General features: G+C 47.4%; 1 protein-coding gene across 3 annotated transcripts in view; it reads right to left on the bottom strand.

Moving 5' to 3' along the window:
• The window catches only part of Sh3rf3 (SH3 domain containing ring finger 3), a 265,461-nt gene extending 251,816 nt beyond the window's left edge, over nucleotides 1-13,645 (bottom strand). For all 3 annotated transcript variants that reach the window (XM_087898129.1, XM_048451758.3, XM_087898130.1), the window contains exon 1: nucleotides 12,662-13,645. In XM_087898129.1, the coding sequence (XP_087754255.1) occupies nucleotides 12,662-13,213 (552 nt within the window). In that variant the 5' untranslated portion in view covers nucleotides 13,214-13,645. The remainder of the gene's footprint in view (nucleotides 1-12,661) is intronic.
• Between the last annotated feature and the right edge of the window lie 10,208 nt (nucleotides 13,646-23,853).

The following is a 23,853-nucleotide window of genomic DNA, read 5'->3' as shown; positions in this document are numbered from 1 at the left end:
AGATAGGAAGATAGATGGATGGGTGGATGGATGGATGGATGGAGACAGGTGTCTTGTCATTTGAGGCAAGATGGACAATAGTTGACTTGTTTTACATTTCAAAATAGCTAGAAGGGGTTTAATCTTCTCAACACAAAGAGGTAGTGAATTTTTGAGTCGATAAACTAATTACCTAGATTTCATCATTGCACAACATACCAAAAACATGACAAGTGTCCTATAAATAGGTAAAATTAGTCCTTATCATTCAAAAACAAAATAAAGACCACTCACTCTCCTCAGCAGGTGGCTACAGAAAACAGAGTGAGTGAGAGCCATTGCGTGATGACTCACTGGGCAGCCTGTGCCTGTCTCGAAATTGACCTCCTCTGAATTCCTGGGAAACAGGATTGTAGACTCTTGGGTCTTACTGCTCCCCCTCACACACGGGAACTGTGTCATCGTTTAAACCTCCTTGCTTTCTCCCATTGAGGATGTTCTTCTGGAGACCCAGTGACCATTCCTCATCAGCTACTGTTTTACCAGCTGTTAGCCATAGAGTTGGAGGCGTTAAGACCATCAAACATGTCCAGGTGTGCTGGGGTGATGGGAAAAGGATCAGGTGCTCTAAGCCCTAGGGAATCGACTTGGATCTACCTCAAACAACATTTTGCCAGGTCCAGGCCGACGCCTGACGGTTCCACAGAGCCTGGACAGTGAAGTGAAACAGTCAGATACTTCAGGACAAGGCCAGCACCTCAGCTTTGCCAGGTCCCCCAAAGATGAACGACAACCCCTAGGTCAGCAGGAAGTAGTCTCTTCATCCCCGCCTCACATGCAACCCCTTTCTAAGACCTTACTTTTTTATAATAAATAAAAAGGGAGGAGTGTTAGCATTCAGGCATCTGCACTGGCCTGCCCTTGGGGTCCTGACAGGACACATCCTCAGCTGCAGCCACTAAGAGCAGCTCCTGAGCACAATCACTATGTTCTCTTTTAACAGGACCCTGCCCACCTTCTCTCTCTCTCCCTCTCCCCCCCTCTTCCTCTCTCCCTCTCTCTCTTCCTCCCTCCCTCTGTCCCTCCCTCTCCTCTCTGCTCTCTCTCATCTTCACTGCTCCTTTCCCCAGAGGCCAGTCTCTGTTCTCACCTTTCCCTTTTTTATGTTCCCAAGCCCCCTCCATGTGAACTCTGTTGCATGGTGCTTTTCTCTAGTGTGCCCCCCCCACTTTTTTTTTTAAATTATAACAGTGACTTTATGGAGCCCATTCTTTCCAGAGAGAACCAGGAGCTGGCTCATGGTCCGCACTTCCCTGCTCACCCTGAGTTTTCAAGGCCGTCAGGCAGCCCTGTTATCTCTCTAGGGCCCCATAGGCTCATCTTTTAACAGTGAATGTGCATGGGGTACTGGTGTGCACTGTGCTCTGAGAAGTCATGGGAGACATATCTTATTACAAGTCTGATCAAATACACCCCTGTGTGATACTGAAATCACATTCTATTCGGCCCAGCACATTCTGGATAGAACAGAAAATTCATGTGAATGTTTTTGTTGGGGGGGGGGGTGCTAGGATGGGTCTTGCCCATGCTAGGCAAAAGCTCTATCACTAAGATAGTTCTCCATACTACATGGGAATTTTTTAAGGATAAATCAAAGACCACAAGTAGAAAGGTGTTATTAGGGAGAGGGAAGGTGTCAAAGAAAGGGGAACACAGAGTTTACCAGGTCTAGAGCTACCAAAAATACACCCAGAAGAGACCAGGAACACCACGGTTCCAAACAGGAAGGGCAGTGGATGGCTGTCCAAGCAGCTGTGGGGCGGCCTATACAGAACTGAGATTTAGAACTTCCAGAAGGCTCGGTGGCATCTTAGAGGGCTGCCAAAGCCAGAGTACACACACCAATAGAGGATATAGAGAAGAGGCAATCACACATAAGCATATCTAAGGAGTCAAGCAGGGAGCCACCTGCATACTCAGCAGGCATAGCAGGAGACAAGCCCCCCCCCAGGCAGTGCTAGACATGACCTCAGTGGCTGCTCCGAACCCCTCTTCTCCCTGTTCCCACCCACTCTTGCTACTGTCAGGACTTATGAAAAGATTAAGCCTTCTCTCAAACTTCATTGTAATCCCCAAGTTATCACCCATCTCTCCTGGGGCCCAGACCCTAGATCCACATTAGTCTTCATGGCAGAGAACCTGTGGCTTATTCGAGCCTCAGTTGACAACATGAAGAACCTACCAGCAGGAAGGCCAGTGGGGTCAGCAGCAGTCCTTGGTTCTGGTGCCTAACCTGTCACTGGAGAAGTTGGGCAAGGCTCAAAAGTCACACAAGGCTCTTGGCTCTCCTCCAGTTCACTGTAGTGGGGAGAAGGGCTAACATGTGAGGGTTAAAATTGAATTGTAAATGGAGACTCTGCTTTGGTTTCCTGGCTGCCCAGACCCGAATAATCACACAAAAACTATATTGATTACAACATTGTTAAGCCAATGGCTCAGGCATATTTCTAGTTAGCTCTTATATCTTAAATTAACCCATTTCTACTATCTGTGTATCACCACAAGGCTGTGGCTTACTGGTAAGGTTAGGGCGTCTTTCTACTTCGGCAGCTACATGGTGTCTCCTTGATTCTGCCTACTCTCTCTCTCTCTCTCTATATATATATATGTATATATATACATATATATGTATATATATACATATATATGTATGTATATATACATATATATATACATATATATCTGTTTGGATTTCCTGCCTGACTCTACTCTGCTAAGCCATTGGCCAAAACAGCCTTATTCACCAACCAATAAAAGCAACACATACACCAAAGGACGTCTCACATCATAGAATTACTAGCTAGTAAGCACTTTGTCCAGGGAGAAATCCAGAAGTTGCTAACTTCAAAGAGCCACAGAGCAGCTATTTACCAGAAAAGCTTCTAACCCACAGATGGGGAAAATGAGCAAAGAGCACTACAAACAACCTGCAGAAATTAAAATGGAATCAGAAATGCCCAGAAGGAAGAAAGACAAAAGTTAAAAAAAAAAAAAGTCCTGGGCTTCAGCAGAGTAAAGTGTTTGCAACATTGTCTCCTCTTTCACAAAGCTGCTTGGCACCTGGCCACAGAAGGTATGCCCTGCCATGGCACTAGCCTCTCATTGCCCACACCCACCCAGTTACCACCAAGGGACCTGCTCATCACAGGTGTTTTAGATCCAGTAAGTAACAATCCCAGAAGGGCAGTCACAAGGGAGGGCCTCTCAGCCCACAAGGCTACCAGCAGCAGCAAAGGCATTCGGTGGTCCACGGGGCCAGCTCTGGGGCTGATTTGTTAAAAAAGGACTCATGGATTAGTTTGGGAAGACAAAGGAGCCATCATGGCCAACACCAACCACACTTAGCAGACTGGTTATTAATCTTATGGGGACAAGAAGGTATTTTCTACAATGTCTAAATTCAGAGGAAAAATAGGTTGCTGATGTTTGGAGGACAAAAATAAAAGGAACATCCATATACAAAGAAATTACAAGCAAAATCATGGCTCACAAACGACAAAGGAGTAAAGAGTCGGTGGGACAGTCCAACCACACATAACAGTTATGTATACTGATTATGAGCACCAACAGACGCCAACCATGGATACCAAACACAGATAACACCGCAAGCGTCAACCATGTACACCCAACTATGAGCATCAACCGCATATAATGACCACGCACAGTAAGCAAGAGTACCAACCCCAAACACTAGTCATGAGCACCAACCACATTGTGGCCAGTAGAATCATCAGCCACATGCAACAATCACACATAGAAACCATGTGTTTCGATCATGCATACAACCACAAGCATTGGCCCTGTGTATCAATCATAACATCAACCACATACAACAATGAACAACAGAGCAACCATGAACACCAATCACATGGTTTAACCATATACACCAACAATGATTTTCAACCATGAGCAACTAATCTTATACATCAGCCAGGAGCACTAATCGTTCACAGCAAATGTGATCACTGACCATGTATGCTGGCCATGAACAACCAAGCTTGCATACCAGACATAAACACCAATCGCATGCACCATGCATGTGCATAAATATATGTCCTTCACAAAGGTTACAATGACGACAGTGCTGAAGAGTCAATAGTCAGTGAAGGGGCTCCCCAGGGCTTGAAGTGGGAGGCTTCTGTTCATCTCTGCTCTCTACAGGCCTTGCCGTGAGTGATGTGAAAACAGTTTAGTATTTCACAACTCTCCCTCTGGTCAATAAACAATTCCACTTCTTTAAAGCAGTGATGTGGGATTCACCTCTACCTGCCCATGAACGCAAATGTGTATACATTAAGCACTGATAGCATTTCCTTTCAGCCCTGAGTTCTTCCCATCCGTACAGCTTCAAATACACAACTGCCAAGGCATTCACACAGTTGCATTAGAGGCTGCCCAGAGGCTGTCCTGACATTTCTCTAAAAGAAGCAATTTAACACAAGAAAAAATATAATTTGTGAATGGTACTGGTCTTAGGGTTTCTACTGCTGCAATGAGACACCACGATCTCAAGCAAGTGGAGGAAAGGGTTTATTTGATTTACATTTCCACATTTAGTCATCATCGAAGGAAGTCAGGACAGGAACTCAAACAGGGCAGGAACCTGGAGGCAGGAGCTGATGAAGAGGCCATGAAGGGGTGCTGCTTACTGGCTTGCTCATTATGGCTTGCTCAGTCCACTTTCTTATAGAACCCAGGGCTACTGGCCCAGAGATGGCACCATTCACGATCAGCTGGGCCCTCCCCCATTGATCACTAATTAAGAAAATATTTACAGGCTTGCCTACAGCCTGGTCTTATGGAGTCATTTTCTTAATTGAGATTCCCTCCCCTCAGATGATTCTAGTTTGTGTCAAGTTGACATCAGAACAGCCAGCACAGGACTCAAAATCTGCTTGTCACTTTGCCTCACGAAGAAGAGTATGCCAGGTTTTAGAACAGCTTTATAGTCCTGGCAACAGCAAGATCAGGGATTATTTGACAATGAAAACGTCTAAGCCTCTGTTTCCCTCCTACACACACAGCTGAAGGACCACCACTTCATCACTATGCATTTCCATAAACTTCTACATAATAAATATCTGTGTCTTCTCACTGAATTCATTGGGCACAGATACTTTACATGGGCGAGGCCTTGGAAAGATAGCATGTCCTTCCTAGTGACTGCTCAAGGCCTCCCAAGAACTTTCCTTGGAGGGTAACAACTGTTTGAAGAATGCTTTGACCTTTCAAATGCAGCAGCATCATTGGTAAGCAAACCTGCAGGAGACACTATCTTTGCAACAAAAGCATTTTCTTGATTATAACTCACTGCGTCTGATGACATTTGTTATACCTTCGAATTATTATCTGATCTATTCCCAAACCTCCCCCACTTCCCTTTCCTCTCTCTAGCACTTCTGGGTCCGTCTTTGGTTAAACCAAAGAAAAGAGCCCTTTGCATAGCATATGCAAGGTCCTAAGATAAATCCTTAGCACTGGAAAAACTCCTGCTAGATAAGAATGAAGAAAGAAAGAAAGAAAGAAAGAAAGAAAGGAAGGAAGGAAGGAAGGAAGGAAGGAAGGAAGGAAGGAAGGAAGGAAGGAAGGAAGGAAGAAAGGAAGGGGAGGGAAGGAGGGAGGAAGGCAGGAAGAGAGAGAGAGAAAGATATAAGCATGTGTTTTCCTCTACATACCCAGCTATGTAATTAATGGAAATAAATAAACATCAATGTTTTTATCCCAGGCACCTCCTGTCCACCCTCTATACAGGCAAATGCCTGGTATACCGCAGGTGCACTGCTGAAGCCAGCTCTTCCTTCTTCTGCTCACTGCTGAGGACCTGTCTCCTACTCTCTGAGAATACTGCATCTGCCCTTGGGAGATGATGTTTTCAAATTCTCTCTTCCTACTTCTATTGATCAGAGTTGCAAACTCTGGCTCTTATAAAACTCATGAATTCATGTGAGTACTACACATACATTCCATGACACAGTTCATGCTTACAGACAACCAGCGTATCAGAGCAGTGTAAACACATGTAAAACAGAAACATCACATGAACTATATGTGGCCTCTTTAAGGTGCCCACAAACAGCTCTGTCTCTAGGCATACATAAGCCACTGACATTAAATGAACATAAAGAGAAGGCGAGTGGAGCAGGGGCGGTGGTGGTGCACAGCTTTAACCCCAGCACTCGAGAGGCAGAGGCAGGCGGAGCTCTGTGAGTTCGAGGCCAGCCTGGTCTACAGAGAGAGTTCTAGGACAGTCAGAGCTACACAAAGAAACCCTATTTCAAAAAAACAGGATGGAGAGAGAGAGAGAGAGAGAGAGAGAGAGAGAGAGAGAGAGAGAGCGAGCGAGCAAAACTGTAGTAGAATCCAAATATCATTTAGGTTTTTGGAATTCCATTTGAACTTCTCTCAGCGATCTAAGGGGCTGCAATGCATGTGCTACCAGAACTCCTGAGTCACTCACTGCTGCAGACACCTTCAGCCCGACAGCCTATTTTTAAAGGTTAATTAAAATTCCAATAGGATGCCCATGGAAGTATGCATTTCTCATTCAGTAAATTGGAAGCTCTCCCAAGCACAGCAAACCTGATAAAAACTGACCTTGGCCTCTTTGAGAGACCCGATGAAGAACACTTTGACCGAGCTAAGTGTTCACTGATAATTTATTTCAAAAAGATACCTGGAATAAGGTTGTGCTGGCTGGAAGAGACAGAAACTAAATACAGGCTGAACTAAAATACTCCTCCGAAACAACCATATAACTGAGAACCGATTCTACCCTGTGCAAAGGGCTGCAGAAGAAAACAATGGGACAGATCCCCTCGCCCCCACCATGGGGGCTGCTCAGTCCCAGGCAACTGCAGAGCTTTCTCTTTCCTGCAGATCAAGGAGAAGAGCTCTCAGGAGCAGCCACAGCCAGCTGGATCCACAGCTAAGCAAAGTGGTCCTCCCCTGCTGTCCTTCTTAAAGCAAATGGCAGCCTTGTGCTTTTTTCTTTTTCTTTGGGGGGAAGTGTCATTGGGGTTTTCTTCTTCACTTTAATGATGCTTATAAAGATCAGGGACACGGTCTGTGATAAGAAAGATAAAACTGGGCAGGAGCAGTGGGAACCACGAAACAGGTTCCAGCAGCCGTGGGGCTTAGATGTTCATCGAGGGTCCATGACCAGATCTCCTTAACACAGGATGACTAGAATCTAAAAGCAAAGTATGATCTTGATCTCTCTCTCTCTTTCTCTCTCCCTCCCTCCCTTCCTCCCTTCTTCTCTCTCTCTGTCTCTCTCATTCTCTCTCTCTTCTTTCCTCCCTCTGTCTCTCTCTCTCTTTCTCTCTTCCTCCCTCCCTCCCTTCCTCCCTTCTTCTCTCTCTCTGTCTCTCTCATTCTCTCTCTCTTCTTTCCTCCCTCTGTCTCTCTCTCTCTTTCTCTCTTCCTCCCTCCCTCCCTTCCTCCCTTCTTCTCTCTCTCTGTCTCTCTCATTCTCTCTCTCTTCTTTCCTCCCTCTGTCTCTCTCTCTCTCTCTCTCTCTCTCTCTCTCTCTCTCTCTCTCTCTCTCTCTCTCCCCACTGTGCACACACACAAACAATTTTCCACATGCACCCTTAACTTAGGTTCCCATACGCAATAGACCCACTAGCAGGAGCCCAGGAGGGACACTTCATTGGTAATGTGGGTAACCTAGTTGCCTACAGACAGGTGGCAAGAGAGTAAGGAAGCCGGAATTAAAACTATTGTGCTAGAGCTCCTGACCCCTGTGCCGTCCTTAGGCCCCAGAGTCCCCTTCCCTACCTCTTGGTCAGTAAGGACTACCACAAGCCCTAGGGGAGGTCCTGGGCCTCAGCTCTGAGAGAAGACGGGGAGAGGCGGTGACTTGGGACAGCACCAGTCCCAGGACGCAAGGGAAGGGTACGACAGTGTCACGACCACACTCTCTGCCTGTGTACTTAGAATCTGGAGAGAAACCTTCCTCTCTCTGGACCTGTCTGTGGTCGCACCAAAGTGCCACCGGCAGCCACCGCCCTTCTCAAAAACTGGTTTCGGGCTAGAGGCAAGACTTCAGTTGCAAAGCAGGGTGGGCATGTGTGTCTTTTAGGATGTGCTGTTCAGTCTGATCTGTGCAGGGCCACTGTCCCTTATGCTCAAACCATAACAGAGGAGGGGACACTCCAGCCACCACAATGCTCTACAATCCCCACGTCGATGAAATAGCCGTCCTAACTAACCCTGAAGAGCATCTGTTTAATTTGGGGTGAACCAAATAAAGAGGTCACTCCTGCTTCTGTTTGGGGCCGTGTCTCTCAGTTAGCTAGTTTGTCATGGAATAAGGAGATTCCGCTAAAGCCAGATTCCTCGAAGCCAGCGAGGCACTCAGGCCAAAGTTCATCTTTGTAGTATTCTGCTTAACAGTGTGCCACTCAGCAGAAGGAAGCTTTACATTCTTGATTTTCCAACCTATGTTCCTGGCAACCTCACAGGGCTGCAGGAAAGAACAGAGAGCTCACATATGGTGGCACACACCTAATAACACAAGCACTCTGGAATCTGAGGCAGGAGGATTAAGGGTTCATGGCTAGCATGGGCCACAGAGTGGAACTCTGTTTCAAAACATTTTTTAAAAATAGATAAAATATTCTGTATAACCCACAACACATGATAGGTTCTCGGTGAAGAGTAATTTGGATTGTTCACTAATAACCACTATTAAAAACACAGCACCAAACGTTGCTGACTCTGAAGTGCTTTTCTCACACTCAAAGTGTCCCGGGCGGACAGGACTAGAGCAAGGTTCTCACGTCACCAACTGTGATACCCTATGGAGTATCTGGCTCCTTTCAAGCCAAGCATGTCTATTCCCGCATGGCTGACTGTTTGCCAGACAGAGAGGCAAAGCATTGTGGTTGGAGGACACAGCCTAACACAGGTGACACACCTAGATATCAATCTCCATTGGTCACAAAAGGTTCACTTCTCCATCCAGTCGGTAGTATTACTGTGTCCAGCCCTCAGCAGCATTAAAAAGGAAAGATACAACCTCTTCAACTTTGATGACTAGGGATCAGGTGAATTTTATTTCAGACACCTCAGACACCCTCTACCCTGGTCAACGCTCTCATGTTAGCTGCCTGCTACCGTGCGGGCTATCTGGTTTCTCTCAGAATTAAGCACACCCAGGAGGTGAAGGCCCGCGGAGAGGAAGTTCACAGTAATGCTTAGACGCAGGAGCAATTCAAGGACAATCTGGATGTCAGGAGACCCTGTCTCACTGCTGAAGAAACAACAAGCCAGAAAAATACAGGACCACGGGGAAACTCAAGGCACACTATCCACACATATGCTCCAGCCCCAGCACAGAGGAGGAGCAGAAGGGAAGACACAATATAAACAAACTATGTTATTAGCCCTCGGGCCCACTTGTATGTCATCAAAGGTACTGTTAAACTGTCTACAATGCTTTAGTCTGTGAAAGCATCTTTACTCTCAAACCTCACAAAGTTCTGCACTACCACCAGCCAGTGACTGCAATGGCCTCCTAAAGAGCCAAGAACACCTCTCTTTTCCCACTCTGTTTGGTCAGGTTCATGGCAAGAGACCAAGACAGGTTATATAGATAGGCACGATAGAACTAGTTGATAGGTTTTATATATGTCCAAACAAAAGCAAAGAATATTCAAAAAATAAAAGCACTTGTTAAAGTAGAAATTATCATATACTTAAGTCTTTACTAAATCCTTCATATTAAGAACTCGATCTCTAAATGATTCGATCTGAAACCATAATACCCTTCTGGCAGAATCCCTACTTGCCTGACTGCCTTCCTGTTTCTGTTTGTTGGATTGCTAGGGATGGGAACCAGGGTCTCTGGCATAATAGACATGTACTATGCCACTGAGCTACATCCCCAGTCCTCCTAGAACTCTCAGACTGTCCTCACACAACGCAGTTGGTGAAAGTTTGGGACATCAAAGGCGTTCCCTCGCAAAACTTTCAAGACAATAAACAAGTTAGGTTGAGAAAGTTAGCACACATTATAAAACTTTCAATAGTTTTTACAGTATCTTTCCAGCTAGACTCTTCAACGGCACTTTAAGAAGCCACACGGAAACAGTATTTAGCAGCAGATAAAGAAACCAATAATCCCAAACTAGGCGATGGGCACTTATAACTTGGTATAACATTTCTAGGGGCAGCATCAGTTAACTGATTTTTCTTTTAAAAGAGTCATTTCAAATCTGTCAGGTAGGACTGACTCCCTAATATGCTGAAGACAACCGAGACTCCACGCAAAGGATTTCGGGACCTATGCTCGAAAACAATCAGAACTTCAGTGTGTTTTATACCTGACGCAGTCCCCAAATTCGGCTCTAACTGCGTTAAGCATGTAGACAGGCTGAGCCCAAAATGTATACACCTTAAAGGTTCACATATCTCCATTAGCCCCAAAGATCCGAGGGACTTCTAATCGAGAAAGGGGAAATGTAACTTTGACGGTTACTATTAGATCATATTTGGCATTTGTTAAATGGTGGAATGAATATCCATTTATTCAACAATAGGTAGCAACATCCGGAATTCAGCTTCACTAGAAAGCATCAATGTAAATTTTAGGGACAGTGGAGTACCAAGAGCCTGTTTGGAGGCAGTTTTTAGCTGGTCTCTGCCTACTATGTTCATAGGTGGCTGACACCTACATATCATGCGGTTTCGGTCCCTTTCTCTTTTCAGATCCATCACTGTTCTCCCAGACTGCTCATCGAGACCTACTGCTGTTTCCGCACAGTGGTAGTGTGACGGCAGCATGCGCGGCTTCCAGCTGACCAAGAAGAAACCCAGTGACTACAAAAATCAATGAACAAAAGCTCCAAATACTACAATCTCTGCCTATGCTACTGTCCTCTCTGAACATAGCCAAATAACACTAGACTTCATTCTAACTTTTCCCCCCAAACCTGAACTTGGTCCTTTTGAGACGACTGGAAGAAAGCCTGCATCCAAGGTGACACACACAAAGAAGATACGTTCTCAAATTCCCAGAAGTGCAGACATCCCAAACCGCGGTGTACGTGGCCACCCAGAACATCAACCTCCAACACCTCAAATAGAAAAGACCCAAACACGAATTCCTTATACTCAAACACTATTGCGAAAGCTACAAGCTTCTGCCTTGTGGGCAAGTCCTAAAGAACGCACTGAAGAGCAGTAAGGTCCCAGGAGTTGTCTGAAGCTGTGCCTTTTCTCTATCAGAGGCTTCCGGGTAGGCATCAGACCAACCTCACTCCTCAAGGTGAACTGGACCAAGGTCTGTTGGCAGTCATCAAATGCCTGAGCATCTCACAGGAGTCATAGTTCCTAAGCTCACATGATTACTGAAGCAGGAGGAAGCAACCAACTAATGTTGCAAATAAAAACCTTTAATTATAATATTAGATTACAAACAACACCGACAAGAACGACAAGAGCTTCTGAGCCTCTAATGGAGTGTATAGCTGGATTCAACCACAACTAAAGTCAAGTTTAAATTTTGGTCCCTCAGCGACGATCCTAAGAAGGAAGGACTATTTCCTGACTACCTTTCTCCCGGTCCAAAGAAAACTCAAATTTAGTCATCCAGAAAAAAGTCTTCCAACTAAAACAGAGTAGTAAAGTCTATGCAATGCAGGTGCACAAAATCTAATAATGAACATTTCAAACAACGGTCCATGTGGGGAAACAACTCTGCCTAAGAGACCATAAGAAGACCCAGGCTTGGCAAGAGAATGCCGCAAGCCCTGAGGTTAGGACCAAACACTCCTGGTGACTCTAGGCAAACTCCTTTCTTCCTTTTGGAGACAGCTGTAGTCATTCTCGAGGCAGCGTCTGCCCACGCTGCCCTCTGCCCTGCCCCCTCTTAAGCAGACAGTTAAGTAGGTACGAGGCCCTCAGCTCCCTGTCAGCGATCAGAACCAAGGGACCATTAGGCAGTAAGTTCCCAACTGGTGAGCTGAGGGCGAGGAGGAAGACTCCGGAGGTATAGGGGAAAGTGGTTGTTTCTGGGGATTTGGAAGGGTAACAAAAAGTGTGAGATATACAAATACATAAGTCGGAATAGATGGATAAATAGACAGACAGATATGCACAGAGTCAGTATAGATGGATGGATGGATGGATGGATAGATAGATAGATAGATAGATAGATAGATAGATAGATAGATAGATAGATAGATAGATAGATAGGTAGATACATAGATAGACAGACCGACCAAGCCTAGTCAAAATGGAATGGAAGTGGTGGAGTGTGGCAGGTCAGAAGGCATATCCACCTAGTGAGAGTGAGAGGATGGTTCATATGGTTCATATGAACTGGTCATGGGGGCAGGTGTAAGCATAGTGCTCTAAGCACTTGGAAAGCAACTTAGATGCCCACATGAAGTTTGGAATAAAGGTTAGGAGGTGCTATGATGAGATGTAGCCAAGAGTTGGTTAAGTGAGAACTGAAAGCTCCGTAGAATCCCTGGAGTACAGAGAAGTTGTTAAAGAATAAAACAAACCAGTAGGCCACGGAAGAGCCTCTGACCATGACTACTCGTACATCCACGTGCTCACAAGCATACACTTTCCCACACAGTGACGCCATGTCATTGAGGTAGATACTTACCTTGGCCACTGGCACGCTCCTGTTAGACGCCACGTCGCACAAACTGGAGGTAGAGCTACCTGCCGCAGCTGGAAGAAAGACCGGGGAACGCGGGGGACTGCTGGTCGCACCTCCTGGAACACCGGCAAGCGCCGGGAACGTACCGGGGCCCGGACGCGCAGGAGGGCTACTCCCCGGGCTGGTGCCCGTGCGGGGCCTCTGGCGAATGCCATCCAGCAGGCGCACCAGCAGGATGTTGGCGGGCAGCTCGTCCACACCACAGCCCACTAGGATGCGGCACTCGGGACAGCGTAGCTCATGGCGCGAGCACACGATGCTCTCCAGACAGCGACGGCAGAAGGTGTGCTGGCATGGTAACACCTTGGCCGTGGTATCCAGGCGCTCCAGGCACACGGAGCATTCCAGCAAGTCCAGCAGCGATGACTCGTCCATATCCTCGTCAGTCCTCGCTTGGGCCTCCTGCTGCTGCTCACCCTGCCTGTCGTCGCCCTCACTCCGAGCTGTAGTGGCCGCCGCCTTGGACGCCAACAGCCAGGACGCTCCAAGCAGCATGGGGGAGGCGCCGGCGCGGGCCCAGTGAGCCGCCTAAGTCCAGGAGCCAGAGCCTGACCCGCCAAGGGTAGCGAGCATTTGCACCCTGCCCGGGCGGGCAGGGTTCCGTCCCCAGCGGACTCTCAAACAGCCCGAGGTGATGGCCTCTGTGTTGCAAAGTGACACCCGCCGACGCTGCCTGCGGAGTTCCTGGAGCAGCGAGTCAACTCCAGGCAGCCGAGCGGGCTCAACCCTCCTACACGCGCGGCTGGCCACTGCGGGCTACACCTGTCCCGCCGCGCCGCTCGCACCCCGGAGCCCAGCGGCAGGAAGTGCGGGGAGAGGCCAGCCGGGTCCCCGGGGAGGCCGAGGTGCGGCGTGCGCGCTCCCCCGCGCCGCAGGCGAGCCGCACAGCCCCCCTCGGCGCCTCCATGCGCCCCTGGGCTGCCAGAACGCCACCGCCTCGCTCAATCAGCGGGGCTGGACCTTCTCCCCGGCCGCGAGCACGTGCGCGGGGGAGGGGGGGGAGGTCACAGTCACTGAGAAGCGGACACCTCTCTTGCCTTGGCGCTCTCCCCTTAGGCCACCTCCGGGGCTCCGGAGAACTTCCCCTGCGCAGCCTTGGCCCTGTCCCCTGTGGACGCCGGACTCTGGGTTCTCCCCGAGCTTCGGGTAAGGACGTTTCTTCTCAATGCGGCCGCGAAGGAAAGTTTGGGAGCATTATCCCGACTGCTTTCTTCGGCAGCTCTGCAGAGCAGCCTGGGGACGCATCCGACACCCAGGCATCCTTCTGCACGACTCCAGGGAGCTTGTGCCCCCCCTCTCCCGCCAGCATGCACAAGTGACAGCTGTGGGTCTAGGCGCGGGGATGTCCCTTGAGGCAAAAGGGGAAGGCTCTGAGCTGGCGGGTGGCCCTCGGGGCCGCGACCACTCCTTCTGGAGGCCAGCCGCCCTCTCCAGAATCACCGATGTGAGACTGACGCCGCCGCCCACGCGCCAGCACACTGTGGCCGAGCGCCGCGCCCCTGGCGGCGCGGTGAGAGACTCCAGTGCCCGCTCTGGTGTGCTCTGGCTAACCCAGTTCCAGCTTTTCCTCGTGAGGCTCAGAGGAGGGGGAATTTGCGCTCCTTCCCGATGCCCGGGTTTCTGGGAGCGTCAGAGCGACGGAAGTACGTACGAGGACCCGGAGCAGCAGGGAAGTTTGGCGGTGGGCTGCGGTCGGCGTCCAAGATTTCTTGCCATGTGCTGCCCCCTGGTGTCCCCGTTGTGTTCCCAACACTCTCGAGCTTGGCACAGGCAAAGATCCGGCGAACTGGATGATGCACGACAGGGAGAAGCCAGGGCTAACATCAGAAGTGGTGTAGATGTCCCTCCTACCGGTTGAGTTATCCTGTTGTTTGTGAAGCTGAGCGGTCACTTTCCTAGTTTTTAGGGATAAAATAAAATGTGCTGATGCTTAAATGCCGGGATAGTCTGCATTATCAACCTTGTGAAATAATTGTGAATATTGTCTATATTATCAACCTTATGAAACAACCCTGTGAAATAATTGTTTTCTAACTTCATTTCACATGTAAACAAAATGGGTCTCATTCTTATGAAGCCGTTAAATTAGATTTAATTTGTGACCACAGAACCCAAACACATAAAGACCATATGCTTTGCAGAGTGGTCGCTATAAGCTATGTGTCTTTTACAGTGTAGTATCTTCCACGCCGGGTGATCAGGGAATATCTGTTGAATGATTGAAAGAATGTCACGGTCTCACCCAGTAATGATCCGAATGCAGTCCTGGGCACCCTAATTTCAGATACCCTAAGTTCCTATCATGCTGCCAGTCTCTGGAAATTTCGGGAAGCAGATAGTTTACTCCACCGACATCTGGACCATTTACATCAGTACTGGCGAGGGTGTAAGAACTGTCTGTCTAGCTTATGATGGGAGTAAGGTAGGGAAAACACATCTTTTCTCAGAGATGCCCAAGGAGAACCTGTGAGAGACCAGAATACCTGATTCGTGAGTGTTGATCAGAACCCAGGAAAGGGCAAGTAAGCCCACCCCTCAGGCACAGTGGGAGATCGGCAGAAAACAAAGTTCCTGTCCATGATGATACAGCCTGGATACTTTTAGATACAAGAGAGAAACTAACTTCAGAAAAATCTTAAAGGAGCAAAATATCTTGGAGGCCCATAGAGCTGCACTAGCAGACAGAGTCCCCTGAACCTTACCCTTCTCCCTTGTATGTAGTGGTTCCCTCCATCCCTCCATCCAGCACCAGATACCACATGCTAGAAAACATGGCCAAAGCTTGCACTGGATCCAGCAGTATAGCATGCGATTAGCATCAGCCACTGACAAGACGAGCATCTGATACTGTCGTGGGCTGACGAGAAATTTGAAAATCCTGTCACCTAGCCTGGGCTAGTGACCCCTCTCTGAGCCAAGTGTCTACAGAAGCAAGACATGATATGAAATCTGGCAGCATCGTCTGATGTTACCCGGAAAAGGAAGTATGGGTTCCCGGCAGTAGCATCCGGAAAAGCAAAAACAGATGTTCATTCTGGGATCCCAGGACATCTCTGCCATCAGAGCCCCTCATGATGCATCATCAAAGTGAAGATGAGGAAATACAGAGCTTTTGGACGCCATAGCGCCTGGCCTTCCTGTGTTTCCACTCTGCGCTTCATCACCTACCACAGCCAGTGCTCGCTGTAGCTCGCTGTAGCTCACTGTGAAGCCAAACTCACGCAAAGGCTGGCCCGACATGCTTATCAGTTCAGCAGCTAGGTTCAGGCAATGGCGGGGACTGAGATGAGCTATCTCTGCCTTCCCAAAGAAAAACCACTCCTCTGCTGCAGCCGCTCATTCACTGTTCTGAAGAAACGGTGTCGAGTATTGTGATATCTTCCTGCCTGTGAAGAGGGTTGGAGGCCTTTTTATACCTCCTGAGGGTCAGTGGTTGACAAAAACTTCTATTCCCGGAGTTAGCCAAAATAAATACGTGGCCAGATTAGCCCAAAGACCTTCAGTTTCAAGTTCTCGTTATGCTCCCAGGAGAGTCCATAAAGGGATTCAAGGGTGTGGCCTAAATAGTTGAAGTATTACAAATACAGTTTTAGGTTACTCAGCTAAATTTGCACATATTCAATAAGCCAAATATGTAAGTAAATGATGGAAGAACTGGCTTTGCAGCCATTCATATAAAAATATCTGGGAATTCAGTCAACCACAAGAATACTAGGAGCCAACATGTGTCATCCATATAGCATTGGCAGCCAAGGGAAGCCCTCAAGGCCTCAGACACTTGAACGTAAGTTAACAGGCTGTGATATGGAACGAAAGAATTCCATCATACCTCAGACTTGTCAGACCTCATTTGAGAGATTATTTCCAATTCTGGGAACCAGAAATTAATGGCGAAAGGATAAAGGAGTTAGAGGCCCAAGCCTCGGAGTTACAGAGAGAGCAGCTCTCCAAGAAAAGAAAGCTCAAAGGAAGGGGGTGGGGCATATGTGTGGCTTGTGACTACCCCAAACTTTAACTCCTTGTGTCTTACAATCTCCCTCTTGGTGCTAGATAGGAATTTATTCTTCCAGCGGAAGAGGGGAGATGTCACTTAGGCTCAGTCAGTCAAAAGATATGTCCCCAGACAGTCATAATCTGACAGGTGGTGGGAGGAAGTTAGATGCAGTCTGTAGAACCATAGATATCACAAGGCAGTTGGTTCGCAGTGGCAGGACCCACAGCCTGGGACCTGCTGGATTGCAGAAGCATCACGGCATCTCCAGGAAGGAGCAAACTGGCATCCCTGGGCCAGTCCTGATGGTGGTAATGAGTTCAGCTGTAGCCTCCCTTGCTCTACTGGCTTTATTGATCCTGCGAGTTTCCCTATTTTTCTAAGATTAATTCCTTTCTGTGAAATCATCCCAAGCTTCTGTTGGCCGTTTGCAACTGAGAATTCTAGTTGATACCTGTTTTGTCAGTCAGAGGTGATGGATGAAGGTGCCTGATATGAGACAGCCATCACCATGCTGAAATGGAAGCACTATTCATTAACTAAACAGCATTTCTTGAATGAGTGTGTTTCTTCCTTAGGTGCTAAATGAGAGCAGAGGGCGGGATGAAACTGTGTGCTGAGTAGAGTTTGCCTCCAGGACACAGGAATCCCAGAGCAGTTGTATCTTCTGCAGATGGGAACCCTGAAAAGCTGGTCCTGTTCTTTCCATCCTGACTGTGTCCCTCCTTCCCATCTGACCCAGGGAATTCATCTCCCATTCCTAAACCTGAGTTATTTCGGGACTTGATTCTGGTTTGTAACCTTTCCACTGTACACAGAGTGCTGTCTACACAGTAAGTTTTCAATAGATGCTTGCTGGATGCTCACAATAACACACACCAAATCAGTTATCAGACCAAAAAGGAAGTCCAGAAGGACCGGCTTAAAGGACCATAAGATGAGTTTTATTTCAGAAACAAGTTTGAGGTGTCAGAAGGATAAGGAGGTGCAGATGTCTGGCAGTCAGGGATATGAGTCACCCACAGCTCTGGAAGGTCAGGAGGAGGTTGTAAATCTGGGAGTTATTTCACTGAAGGTGATCAGTGGAACCTTGAGGGAGTAAAGAAGTCAGGTTTCTTCTCAGAAAGGCGCAGAGGAGTCTTTGGATTTGATAAGCTCAGGACGGGAGGAGAAGGGCTGGCTGGCAGCAGGGGGTCTCATCAATCATACTTGCTTAGACTACTCCATCTTCAGAGTACACAATGACTTACAGATGTGACTTAGTGCTATACAAACATGATTCTGGCGACAGAGGAAAGTTCTCAAGTTTGCAAAGAGATGTAATTGCAATGTAGATATCATTAAGTACAAGGGATGGAGATTTCACTTATGCAAGTTGATCAGTCTTGTTAGTCTGTGTTGAGATAAATGGATCCCCACTGGGACAATACTTAACACTGTGTGTGTGTGTGTGTGAGAGAGAGAGAGAGAGAGAGAGAGAGAGAGAGAGAGAGAGAGAGAGAGAGAGAGACTCAGAATTGAATGTAGGGTCCTATGCATTACTGGCAAGCACTCTATTACTGAGATATATTCCCAGTCCACTAAACACTTAAGCTATGAGAGCTGCCCTGGTTGGGGTGCTGCCCTGGTTGGGGTGCTGCCCTGGCTGGGGTGCTGCCCTGCGTAGGCCAGGCTGCAAGGAATGAATGAACAGGATTTCTCTGTGTGAGGAAGAAACAGCAGAAGGATGGAAAGGAGACAGGGAAGGACCAGAAGGCCTTTCTTTTTGACTTTACAAAAGTCCCTGTCACCATTACCTCTTGGTGAGCAGAGAGAAAGGTGCAGCATCCTTGCCAGAGCCTCCTTGGCCCTTAGCCAAGATCCTATGTTTGTTTTACTGACCTGTCCTAGAAAGGGCTACTCAGAACACACAGCCATCACCAATCCAAAGAAAAGTGCAGCTTGGTCCAATGTCCCCCTGTTGTCATGAGGTCTGCAAAGCAGGTAAGTGAGGCTGGCCAGCCTTTCCCTCCCAGTCTCTGCAGGCCAGTGGCTGGATATGCCAGGGTGATCTCAGTCAGTGCCACCTGGTAAGGCCCCTGGATGGCAGGTAGCCCGAGAGAGGGCTTTCTCCTAAAGGAGCCTGTCTGCCAGGCTGGGCCAAGGCCAGCTAAACATGCCCTGGGCCTCCTCCCCGTCTTCCACAGACAAGCAGTGACAAGGTGACTGCCATACTGCAGGGACACCACGAGGACCCTGGGGCGAGAGTCCCACCCTCCACTTTTCCCTCTGTCAGACTTTGGGACCAGCCTCTGCAATTGGAAAGTTTTAGAAAATTCCAAGGGGTTTCCAAGAGACATCTGATTACGCAGGACTTAGTGGGTATGTGGGAAATTAAGAAAGGTTTTAGCACGGTAATAAATCTGAGAAACAGGTCATTCCATTACGCTTTTAAACCATGGATATCTTAACAAACGATCACCATTTATCCCACTGCAAACAATACACATTTCCTAGGGTTGATGCTGGTTACCAACCACAGTTTCCATAGCACTGTGAAAAAAATCTCAAATTCTTTCTGAGTGCTAAAAATGATCCTGAAATTGCTTGCGTTTTCTTTTTGCAATCTCTAAGAGATTTATAATAAATTCTCTCCTTCATTCTGGAGCTATAACCATTTTCGTTTAAGTTGGCTCAAGATCTTAAAAACACTTAAATTTGCGTGTGCAGGACAGTTATTAAGCTGAAGCACTCTGCTGATAACACGTTTAACACAGAAAAGAGAATCCTTGATTTAAGTCATAGTCATAAGCAGAATGAATGAAACAATATAAAAAAGCTACCTGAACAATCACAGCATAATTGACAGGAAATAATATTTAATATATGAATATGTATCTTGACAGAAGTACATTCCAAATCATTCAAAGGAGACTGTCAATCATTAACAATACTGCTGTGATATCTAGAAAAGAAATTGTGAAATATTGTATGAGAGGTACGGAAAGTTAATGCAGAATAATCAATCTCATGAGAAAGAGTAATTGAATTTTTTCATGGATGAGATATTTGCCTCTTCCTGAGGCGAGATTAGAATTCTGATTTTTGCCAGGAGTGTTTTTATTCTGAGCTGTGGTTAAATACATAGATCTCTCTTTTTTTTTTACCATAAAAGGTATTCCCAATTTTTGCAAGCGCTTCAGTGGACAACCTAGAGGGACTCTGGGGCTAGGAAAACTGCCTCAGAGTCTCCTTGGAGCTGTCATCAAAAGAAGGATCTCCCTCTCAACTGATCAACACCCAGAAAACACGAGACTGCCGGATGCTCAGGGCCCTGACTGGGAAGGCACGTAGCGCCCCCTTCCTCTTGAAGCTCAGGCTTCTTCTTAGCAGGGGAGGAGGAAAGATTGTTAGAGACAATGGTAGCTAACGTCAAGAAAATGGGGTTTTCGGGACACAACAGGGCAGATGCGCACATTAACTCACAGCAGTTGTGGCCGCGTGCACAATGGCTGCAATGAATGCAAGCCAGACAACATCTCCATGTGTGTCTGGGAGGGGGTGGACACCAAATCCCACCATTCGCTGAGGAGTTGTCAGTGTTCAGTGGCTTCCGGGAGACAGGGAGCTGGTTCTCTTTAATGATACACTCCCTGGAAGGTCAGCCACATTCCAGGGCAGATGCCATCCCCAGAGGAAGCTGGGTGGCACGAACTAGACTGGACGGAGCAAGAAAGGAAGAAAACCCAAAGTTGGGTAGATACGGAGGCCAGGGGGAAGGGGATGGATATGGAATCAGTTGGGGCAGGAAGGTGACTATGACCAAAATACATTGTGTATGAAATTCTCAAAGAATTAATGAAAATATTTCAAGCCAAGATGCTGTGGCTAGATAGAATATCAACCTAGGGGAGAACCTCCTATTAACATTTTGCTAAATGGATACAGTATTAAGCTGACACCTGATGGCCTACTGTCATATCCATAGATTAACACATCTTCCACGGCCCATCAGAGGCTCTCGTATTTGCAGTTGATGGCGGTCAACACAGAGACCCACAGCAGGTCAAAGACTGTGGTGTGTTCAGCCCTAAAGAGAGTATGTATATCACAGCACCTCCTTCCAAGGCAGAAGAGAGTTAGAAAGGCTATGAGGGTCAAAGTCAGTGAATCAGTACAAAAACTCGTATCCTCTAGATACAACTGGGGGGGGGGGGGCTACACATATGAAATCACAGCCATTAAGAGAGCACACACAGCGCAATGCAGGCACAAGCTAGACAAGATCTAGCACGGAGAGGAAAGGTAGACATGAAATCCCACCGGTACCTAATCTATGAGCTGTTCGCAGCTGGCAGCTGCTGGAAGAGGGAGCAGCGGTTTTCTTAAAGAGTACCGCCACTAGTAGATCAACCACACTCCAGTGGAAGGCCCCACTTCTGAATATACGGGCAGCACAAAATGGACTTAATAGGTAAGGGAGGAAAAAGGAAACACAAACTTGAGAGGGTAGGAAAGAGGCATCGATCTTGAAGGAGCTGGGGGAGGAGTGAGCAGGATCAAAACTCATTGCTTGAGATTCACAAAGAACTGGTTTTTTTAAAGGAGCTGTTAAGAAAGTTCTCGGAGATATTTCTTTTTCTTTTCTTTTTCTATTTTTTTTTTATTTTTTATTTTTATTTATTTATTTATTGGTTTTCCAAGACAGGGTTTCCCTGTGTTACAGCGCTGGCTGTCCTGAAACTCACTCTGTAGAAAGGCTGTCCTTAAACTCAGAGATCTATCTGCCTGCCTCTGCTTCCCGAGTGCTGGAATTAAAGGCATACACCACCACCAGCCTGGAGATAGTTCTTAAAAGCCAGCTCAGAGTCATTTGTGGATTTGATTGTCCTCACAAGAAAGGCGTCTACGAAGGCAGCCAAGGTGGTCATAGCACCACAGCATCAAAGACTGTCACTTGCTAGCCTTTCACGGCACAGGGCCCACAGCAGCAAGGGAGCCAGACACCTCTGCTCAGGCGTTGCCGGCTGTCATTCTCACCCTCATAAACGACAGCCTGCTTCCCGATACGATGCCACAATTCAAAATGTCCCTTCCAGATACTGGGCCTCGTGTACATCTTTTGGAAATATTGCCTAATCTCCTTTCTCTAAGAAACTGGAAATAAATCTAGTCCTTTGACCACATGACTCTCTAGGTTTTAATCAGAGACTTTGGGGGGGGGTTGTTTTGATTTTGTTTTTGAGGAAAACCCTCTGCTGGCCCTGGCATTAACTTGGCTATTCGGTGCACTTTTATATACACAGTACTGTAGTGACATTTGTAAGACCGTATCATGAGATGCCAGGGTCAAATGTTTCAGTTAACTATTTCCATACCCCCCATTGATAGTTTAAACAGTGGCACCTGCAGCTAGCTTTCTTTTTGGTCACCAACGAGCTCCCAAATCATGATGTGGGGTTATGTGGGATTAATCATGATTGTTATTAGTTATGAATGCTTGGCTTTATCTTGGCTCTTGTTTTAATCTGTTTCTCTTTATCTACATTTTGCCTCTGGATTTTTTACCTTTCTTTCATTCTGTATATATTACCTTAATGTTTCCTCCATGTCTGGCAGGCTAGCAGCTGTCTGGCTTCTGGCTCCAAGCACATCCCTCTCTTTCTCCCTCTTTCTTTGTTCTCTCATTCTCTCTTCTCTCCTACTTATTCTCTCTGCCACTCAGCCCCATTTCTCCCTCTCCAACCTAGCTATTAGCCAGTCAGCTTTTTTTTAGACCAATAAGGTGCCTTAGGCAGGCAAGGTAAAACAGCAACACATCTTTACATAATAAAACAAATGCAGCATAAACAAATGTAACACATCTTTACATAGTTAAAGTAATAGTCCACAGCAGGCCCCAGTTGTTTTTCCATACACCTGTCTTTAGGGCAGGCCTCAATACATGTAACTTGTCTGACCTTTGCTCTGGTTAGTGGCTGACACCATAGGCACACATGTCCAGCAGAGGTGACTGGCTGATCTTTGCAGGGGCTGCCAACTGACCCAGAAGATGAGCTACCTCATAGAAAAGTGGACTTTGCAGCATGAAGTCTTCAAGTAGTAACTAAGTAGCCACCTGTGTGGAGAGCTGCTGTAAAAAGCCAGCCTCGAGCTTTCTGGAATTTACGTGAACGCAGGTTGATTCTGAATCATTGCTATCGTGACAGAATCATGGCTAGCAGATGGCTGTCTTGCAGGTGACACAGCAGGGCCTACAGCTCTGTCCTGCTGCTGTCCGACGTGGTCGCCTCGGCTTCCCTCCGGAAAACTGAACACATGCACAGAGCAGGCTGTGACACACACACAGCTGCCACTCTCGGCTGCTTGTGGGCACTAGCCACCTGCTCTAACCTGGCTGCCCGTTAGACAGCTGCTTCCACACACAGCTTCACACCTCAGAGGCAAAGGCGTGAACATTGAATCCACTGGATCAGACTGCAGACCACTCAAATTGGGCAGGACGTGGGATCGATAATTTTTAAAGACCCTGCAATGCTAAGATTCTCTACATCTAGGAATAGCATGTTTAAATTCTAAGCATGCCCAAAACGGTGAGGTGCGGGGGGAGCTGGAAGGATAGCTCCTTCCACCCTAAGCATTACTTTTAATGGATGACAATATGGCTGTGTCTTGTGATTTGGGAGAGATCTGCCAGAGAGAGTGTTCTTCTCTAAGTGTGATGGGCAAGCCATCACATGGTTAGGAACACGGTGGCGTTGGAAGTGACAAGAGAGTCCATCTGTCTGCAGGCGCGGCTCAGAGACTTGGAGTTCCCAGCGCCTAACTCTGTTGCCTCTGGAGCAACTTCAGCTGCTCAAAAAGCTACCATTGCAGCCCTGGAAGGCAAATGCAGCCCATGCACCGCAGGAGGGGGAACGTCCAGGCACTGGGCAGCTATGATGGCATTGACGAGCGACTATCGGCTGCGTGTGGACGTGCCTCTGTGTGTTTGGCTCTGGTATCTTCTCTGTAACATCTAGCAGGGTGTGAAGCGAGGTCCAGAAACGGCACCTCCTTGAGCTGAGGGGAGAGGTGTACGGGGTGGGGGGGGGGGAGGGATTGCAGGGAGGTGGCTCAGAGGCAGACGACTTCTATATTCAGTCTGTTCTAAACAAGACCTGGC

This window comes from Myodes glareolus, chromosome 18, assembly GCF_982192425.1.
Source record: "Myodes glareolus chromosome 18, mMyoGla1.1, whole genome shotgun sequence".
In the NCBI taxonomy this organism is placed as follows: Eukaryota; Metazoa; Chordata; class Mammalia; order Rodentia; family Cricetidae; genus Myodes; species Myodes glareolus.
This window is presented reverse-complemented; position numbering and strand designations above follow the sequence as displayed.